At 35.9% G+C, this 8,264-nt stretch overlaps 1 protein-coding gene across 1 annotated transcript; it reads right to left on the reverse strand.

Annotated features, from left to right (window-relative positions):
• Nucleotides 1-1,301: 1,301 nt before the first annotated feature.
• Nucleotides 1,302-7,151, reverse strand: LOC104596367 (putative prolyl 4-hydroxylase 6). The gene is made up of 8 exons (XM_010257475.3): nt 6,736-7,151; nt 6,565-6,651; nt 6,399-6,456; nt 6,179-6,283; nt 2,564-2,621; nt 2,316-2,491; nt 2,175-2,235; nt 1,302-1,735 (listed from the first exon to the last, which is right to left on the reverse strand). Exons 1-8 carry the CDS (start codon nt 6,840-6,842, stop codon nt 1,434-1,436), a joined length of 954 nt encoding a protein of 317 aa, XP_010255777.1. The 5' UTR covers nt 6,843-7,151; the 3' UTR covers nt 1,302-1,433.
• Between the last annotated feature and the right edge of the window lie 1,113 nt (nt 7,152-8,264).

The raw sequence follows: 8,264 nt of genomic DNA on the forward strand, positions 1-8,264 counted from the left end.
CTGAAACCTCCTCTCATTTTTATATACCTCCAAAGAAATTCCTACTAGACAAATACCTTGCAACTTTGTCTGGCTTAGCCCAAACCCGGCCTGAAAAAATAGGGTTGAATTGTAGTTCAAGTTTAGGTTGAAAAGTATGAACCTGATTTAACTTTGGATTGGGTTAGGATTGAGGCCTTGACCAATCAAGGCCACTCGAAACCCAACTTAACCTCCTATTTGCATTTATAAATATGTATTTACACATGTACGTGTGTATTCACTATTTATACGTGTATATATCTTTATGCCACTATGTATTTATAAATGTATATATCTATGCATTTATGTAATTCTGCACTGCAGGTTTATATGTACTTAAAGGCATTTTTTTTTTCAAACATGATAACCATGTTCTTTTTCACTTAATTATACTAATATTATTGATTAATATGAACCCTTAAAGTCTAAGAAATAAGTACATTTGGCAAAATAAAGTAAAGATGTTGGACCGACCTGAGATTAATCCGTACCCAACCCTAACCCAACCTGAAGTTTTACAGTTGGGGGTTCAACAACTAGGGTTCAGTTAGGGTTGACCTCAACCTAACCTAACCCAGTTTGACTTGCACCCCTAACAATGTGGAATGGCAAAAAGGGAATTTATGTTTTACCACAACACCCCTATTTTCTTATCCCTTTTTAACTTAAGAGCTAGCCATTAGGAAATGTAAAAGTAACTAGGGCTCAGTTTGGTAGGAGTACAAATACAAATATGTAGAGTGAAAAATTATGTATTTTGTATGTAATTGTACTGTACATATTTATATTTGTTCTCCTTCCAAAGTGAGCCTAGGCAAATGCTATGATGCACTAATTGAAGTAAAAAACATAAACCAATGATAAAATTAGATGTTATAATTGACGTGTTTAACATTGTTACATCTCTAAAATGATGGATATTCTTAGGGTTAATTATTTAAATAAATAAATATACCCTATGGTTTTCAAATAAACTGTTTTTGGGTGGCCCCACTTACACAAAAGGCACAACGTTAAGTAAAAACTTGAACGTTTTTGGGTGAATCCCTGACACAAGGAAGTGCGCAGCATAAGTGAATCCCAGACACCGAATCGTAGAGCGATAAATAACAAAATCAGATGTGGATGGACAGACTTCTTTTCTTTGTAATCTTCCATCTTAAATCCTTTTTACTGTCAATTCAAGGTTCAAACTTCAAACCATGTTTTTATCTTTTTTAACGTCCCCAAACACAATGCAATCACCAATTAGTGGTTGGCTTGTAAATTGAGTTACACAGTTTAAGTTCAATTTGCTTCTTATCTTGGAGAGATTAATCCCACGTTGATTCAATGTTATCTACAACTACAACAAAGGGAAAATCCGGGCGCTGCATACAAATTTGACTACTCAGGTTCCACAACCACAATGATTAACAAACTTTGCAACTCTTCCTACAGTATCCATAAGAATCCTCAGAGCCCACCATATAGAGTGGATTCTTTTTACACTCACCAGCCGCGGCCCATCTTGGGCAGTTTGCATCCTCATCAACACATTCTCCACTAGCTGCAGCCCTTGTAGGTTTGTCAAATGATCTCACATGAATCCACTTGGTCGCAGACCACTTCTCACCCTCAATAACTGGGCAACTGCCATGCAGACTCCTCCTATCTGTAGTTGCATCCGGATGGAGACTGAAGAACAGCAAAGCATCACCTTTACTTGGTTTCACTGTCAATTAAACAGCCAGAGATATCAGCAAGTAGTAACCATATGCATTCAAAGGATACATTGAAATAATACTCCGTTGAATTCAAAAAGTTTTTGTCCAACAAATTACTCTCAGATACATGAATCCTGTTTCGATGCATAAATTAAGGGTGTATTTAGGGTTCAGATGTTATTTGTAGAGACGCCACTTCAACGTACAGAACTTTTTGAGTTCTGTAATGGTAAATGCAAAAGAGAGGCTGCTTCCTAAGACAAACCATACTAGTAACACAAGCTTAGTGGACCTTCTTTCCTATTCTTTTCATTTCAGGCATCAATTCTCTCAACTCTTTACTCCCTAAGAAATTTTCTTTCAATCTTCTAAACTCACTGTATATAAATTTCTCTCCTTTATTAACAAGAGAGCTCATTTTTAGTTCAATATATTGCACTACAATACCTGCATAGCCATTTTTGGCACAGTCGGACCAGTTGTCATCCTTTGGTTGCGACATTTTGCTCTGCAAATGATAAATGCACCATCGTTGGCAGAATAAAAATTTAAATAAGAACAAAAGGGTACTAAAACAAACTTTCTTACCTCCGCATTGGGAAATACTGTTTCGCCACCTTTCTCAACATTAGATAAGTACATAAGTACAGTAGCAACTCTGTGACCTCCCAGTTCTTGATTGACCTTGTCATGAAAATAATCAAAATGGGGTTCATACTTTTGGCCATGTTCATAATGCAGTATTTGAATGGCCTCCCCGTTTTCTGATCACCAAAGGTTCAAGGTAAGATTGGATAAGATTTTTAAAAGTAACAAGAAAATTGCAATAATACTACCTTCTGGAAGGAAGGTCCATGCAGCAATCCTCGCCTCAATAGTTGCAACAATTTCATCCTTCAAAGGCAAAATGAAAAATATATAAGCTGCCTAAACTAGAGAATCTCAGCTGCATTATGAACACTGGCATATTACAAGGTTTACTTAAACTGGAAGAAGGTCTAAGAAGGTCAAAATATACTACAGATGAAAGGCCATTAGCCTCAAACAATATCAGGAACATGAAATATCTGGCATCCAGGTTTAACAGCTAGATCACATGGATACCAAGAGCAGCCAATGGCCTTGCTGTTTCTCTAGCAATGGAAGGGGTAAATAGAGGTTTCCTTGAATGAGGAGCACCAGGGCCTGAGGTTCAACCAAGGGACTGAGGGTTCTTATCTCGAAGCACACTGTTAAAGACATTGTTCTCAGCCGGCATTACTGCTGTTGAATCTGTTCTATTACTTGAGACATGTTAAAAGAAAGGGATCCACCGTCTTCATTAATAAAGTATTCAGATATTTATTTATAATAAAAAGACAAACAATGATAAATATAATTGCATTTTTCTATCTCTGTTTTGTTAGATTAAAATCAAAAGAAATAACAAGAAGAATGATACACAGCATGTCAAAGCCACATTGGCTAAACTGTTGGCTTTCAGCATCTGAAAATGCCAGAGCATCCACTGCATATAAAGGAATGATTTTCAGATCATAAATCATTTGATAATGCTAAATTCCATTCATTCCAAAGGCCAAACTCAACACCAGTTAGTAATTAAGGTATTGGCTTCTGATCCAGCAGGATAGCAGTCCCTTTCTCTTTCTCTCTCTCTCTCCCCCACCTACTGGATACTCCTAGTATCCAAACAGTTAACAGACTAGCTTACTCAAAACATTGTTTCAAAGTTCACCAATCCTAGAGGCACTTTTTAGATTCATCTAATACTTGAAACCACTCCTCATTCTGTCTCTTGCTTCTGTTTGTTAAGGAGCATAAATGCACATGTTTCTCTCATTAATATTTGATTACATGGAACCTATATTCCACTGCTTCCCACCACATTCATTATGTGCAAGAATTTTTTGCTTTTGTCCTATAACTTTAGTGGGGTATTTGGTAGATAAGTTTAGTGCTTATGGTAGACAAATAACCATATAATATGGGCTCAAGTCTGAAAATCTTTGGACCCTTATATTAGTAGGTCTAATTCATCAAAATCTAGAAGGGCAGCCCAGTTCATGAGGCTCCCACCAATGTGGGGTCTGGGGAAGGACAGATATGCACAGCCTTACCCCTGCAGCTGTTTCCAAGATTTGAACCTTGGCCACCCAGATCATAATTCACGATGGAGCAACCTAACTGTTGCGCCAAGGCGCAAGGCCTACCCTCTTCAATTCATCGAAATCTGAATGTCATAAATACAAGTATTGATAATGGAGCATGCTCTGATGCAGCAAAATGATGGACTTAGATCTCACCACTGAGACCAATAAATAAATACAAATAGATAGGAAAAATTGATGGGAAGAGCCTCATTTCCTAAAGGTGGTCTGACCAACAAATGAAGTTTCACTAGCACATCTACCTATTAATGAATGGTTTTAACTTTTTCAAAGGATTGAGTTCATAAAATAGACAACATAACAGACTAAAAAGGCTATAGACAATTAAAAATCCAAGTGAAATGAAGAAAATTTCTCCTAACAAATGAGCCTTAGAGAGTCACATGGGAAAAATACTCTTTTTATAGATAAAAAATAATCTTATTGTAGTTTTGTTTAAAATTTTATGGGGCATAAGTTCATCCTCCAAATGGATCTACTAGCAGAATAAGGAGATAGATTTAGCTGAATGCAATAGCCATTCAGCAGGCTGTGGAAACAATAATAAAGCTCCACACCGGTCATAAAATACAAGGGACCCACAAACATTCAACACCTCACTATGGGCCCCATGTATTTTATCACTGGCATGGAGCATTACCATTGGTTCCACAGCCTGCTAAAAAGCTAAAGCGTTCAGCTAATCCTGATTCCAGAATAAGAGCCATTATCCAATGTTGGCCCCAAGCTCCCAGCTATCCAGGTCTTGGGAGGGGTGAACTGGATATAGTCCTAATCCTTGGCATTTTATGCACAAAGTGGCTACTCTCAGACTCAAAACCTACGCTTTCACATTTGCCAGCCCAAGGTTTTATCATTGCACTGAACAGTGGCTCCAAAATGGATCTCTTATCAGAATGTCTATATAAAACATAGAAACAAATTCATTTCTACAAGTCATCAGATGATTCTGTTCCATGTGGTTTCCAGCACCTAATATGGATATGAAGTTTGACTTTGAGGATCCCTTACCAAAAGAACCAAGGGAAGGAAATCATGTTGAATTCAGCATACTAGTGAACCAGTATAAAATCTATCATAGCTAAAGGATAGGCATGGAAAATTTGTTGTGTAAGTTCAGTAAGCACATGAAGGGTTTCAACATAGAATCATAGTCGCCAAACAGTTTTCTATAGCGTGTTATAACAAACTTTTATATTCTTAATTTTTTGAGGTTATAATTATAAAATAGACATTTTTAAACTAAAATACTCATTTTGTGTGTTTATATGCTAATTTCTTTTTGTTATTTTCTTATTTATTAGGGTTTAATCAACACAAACATTGCTAAATGTTGTACTGAACCCTCAAAGACTTCAAAACCTGAACCAATAAGTAAGAAAGAACATAAAATGTTGTCCAATCAACACGTTTTCTTCTTTTTCTTTACAAATTTTGTGTTTATATACTAATTTCTTCTTCTTCTTCTTCCACCTTTTCTTTTCTTCTTTTCCTATAACAGAAATAGGGGTTCAGCCCCTATATTTTTGAATTTTCTTTTCTTTCTTCTTTTTCTTCTCATGAATATGTTGGAATATGTTGATTTTCTATACTTTAACATGAAGTATATACTTTTCTTATGAAAATTATGGATATTTATTAAGGAAATATGATTATGGAACCTAGGGAACTATCCTAGGATACATGTTTTTACTTGAAAAAAATCCATCGCTTAGGTGACTAGGTGACTAGGCGCCCCCCTGTTGCCTAGCCTCGCCTTGGAGCCTTGAAAACTCTGGATAGAATTAGCATCTCCTAATTGAAGATGTTATTTCAAAACAATATTCCCTTTCTTTTGTTTTCTGCTCTTTATTTGACAGTCATGGTCAGCAAAGTTCCTATTGCGTATGTACTGACTCTAGAGATCCAATTACATTTAATAGATCCAGAAGCAAGCTTATGACAGTATCAACCATCCCCTGCGGCCCTGCCCAAAAGTTTCATGGAAGCGAACTACTTTCTCCAATTTATTAGCCCCTGCATCTAATATGTTTGCAAAATATCGAAAAGTTTGATATGTATTTCATTGAAGGGGATAGAAGCGAGATTGTTATCTCACAATTTAACAGTAAAATTATCTTTCGCAGGCACTTTTCTAGACTCTGACCGAGCAAACTCTCACAGAAACGGGGCTATTGCACAGGTGACCTCGTCCCAAGGCACCAGTTTGCGACATGATCAAACCATTTCTACCAGATCAAAGAATGCCTTAGAGTAAAGGAAATACAAGTTCTCATAATTTACCTGCTTTTTCCCGAGAAACATGCCAGAACTCGTCCGGACTTCGCTCATTATGCTCTTACCAGATTCATTATCCGCCACCATGGACTTTTCTAGATTATCTCTCGCCTATTTCCCGAAAAGAAATGAACAAACACACAATCGGCATTACAGGTGTACCGAAACAAAACGGGTCAACCCCAAATGATATGGGAGAAAAGAAACAGAGAAAGTTTCCTCTTACCAGAGCAATGAGGTGATCACACTCCTCGTCTGATAGAAAATTCTTATATATGAAAGCCCTGAAAAGATCCAAGCAAAGAGCAGCATAAAGTTCAATAACATACAACTATAAATAAAATAAACACAGGTGGGGGAAGGGGGAGGGATAAAGAGAGAGGAATATAGACCTTGGACGCCAAGAGAGTTGGGTAACTCGAGTAGGATCAAAACCGGAGAAAGGAGCACCTTTCTTCAATTGAAGCACCGATCCATGACTGCAGAGAGAAACAAAACCAAGCATGACTCTCAAATGCATACGGAGAAAGAGAAACAGAGGGAGGGAGAGGGAGAGATGTTACGTTTTCTTTTCTCCTAACCACCCCGGCAACTGGAGAGATGAATGAGCAAATTTGGGGAATGAGATGAAAACCAAGACACAAAGCGACAGAAACCCCCGAAACTCCATTAGAAGTTATTTGATCAGTCATGCAATAGCAAGAGAGAGAGAGAGAGAGTATTTGTTGTTTTGTTGTTGTTGTTGGTGGTGGTGGCTTGGGAGTTGGGGCTTGACGGGCAAGAAGGCAATGGGAGAAGGAAAGAAAGATCGAGTGAAACAAGAAGGGGAAACGGTTTTTTATTGTTGGGTAATAAAGTCCACGCGGCAATTTATTTCTCAGATGGAAGGGTACGAGGGGGAGAGAGAGAGAGGACTGACTGACTGAGGAGCGCCCATCGTATTTTCATTTTCATTTTTCTGGTTTTTTCTTTCTGGTTTGGGGTATGGGATTGCTACAGTTACAGACTTATTACAGTTACCTTCTCGAAGTTTCTTTATTTATTTTCTTGATTGCGCATTTGGTCACAACTTCGAGTGCTGGATTCTAGTTCAACGGTCAACAGAACTCAAGAGGAATAATAGATTAGTGGATTTGATATATTTAATTTATATTATATTCTCAAATATATTGTAAATAATATTTTATCTTTGTAATAATAGATACATTATTATTTAATGAAAATTGAAATATTAATTAATAATTTATCAAGTCTATATAAATAATTCTAAGTATTAAAATAATTATTCAATTAATAATATTTTTATTTATATAATTTAATGCAAATTGAAATATTAATTAATAATTTATCAAGTCTATATAAATAATTTAAGTATTAAAATGATTATTCTATTAATAATATTTTTATTTATATAAATATATTGAAATTAAAAATCATTTATATATATATATATGGATTTGATAGATTATTTATTTTATTGATTTATAAAATAATAATTTTGAATATTATTCTTCTTAATTTGTACTTGGAGTTATTGAATATACTATTTGTTTAGATTAAATGTAATAATTGATTTCAATAAAAGATAATTTATTTCATTTATTATTATGAAATGGAAGGTGGCTTAGTGGTTAAGATCCTGACACTCTTGGACATTGCGCAACTCGAGTTTTAGGGATCAAATTATGGTTGAATCATTTTTTCTAGTGAATGCTATATCGCACCTTTCTATGCAATATGTGGGTCCAATACGCCTTTGTATCGGTGTATATCATTCAATACACTACGAGACACATCGATATAGTAGTGTATCAGACCGATACGCGCAGTGTCAATATTTTAATCCTTGATTTTGCCTCTGTATTCTTCTTTTATACTATAGTGTTAGTGTTATCTCTACTGGTAATTCTTCTAATGTCATTATTAAGCGTGAAGGGGGAGTCGGGAAGTGAATAGTATAGGTAAATTAGTTCTGATCCCCATAAAAAGGGAAGTCCAGTACACAAGTTGCAACCGGCTTACTCTTATAGATTTATATTGATATACAGACTATAGAGAGGTTATTTCCAAGATTTGAATCTTGTTTGATCAC

This window comes from Nelumbo nucifera, chromosome 3 (genome assembly GCF_055504915.1).
Source record: "Nelumbo nucifera cultivar China Antique chromosome 3, China Antique-T2T, whole genome shotgun sequence".
Lineage (NCBI taxonomy): Eukaryota > Viridiplantae > Streptophyta > Magnoliopsida > Proteales > Nelumbonaceae > Nelumbo > Nelumbo nucifera.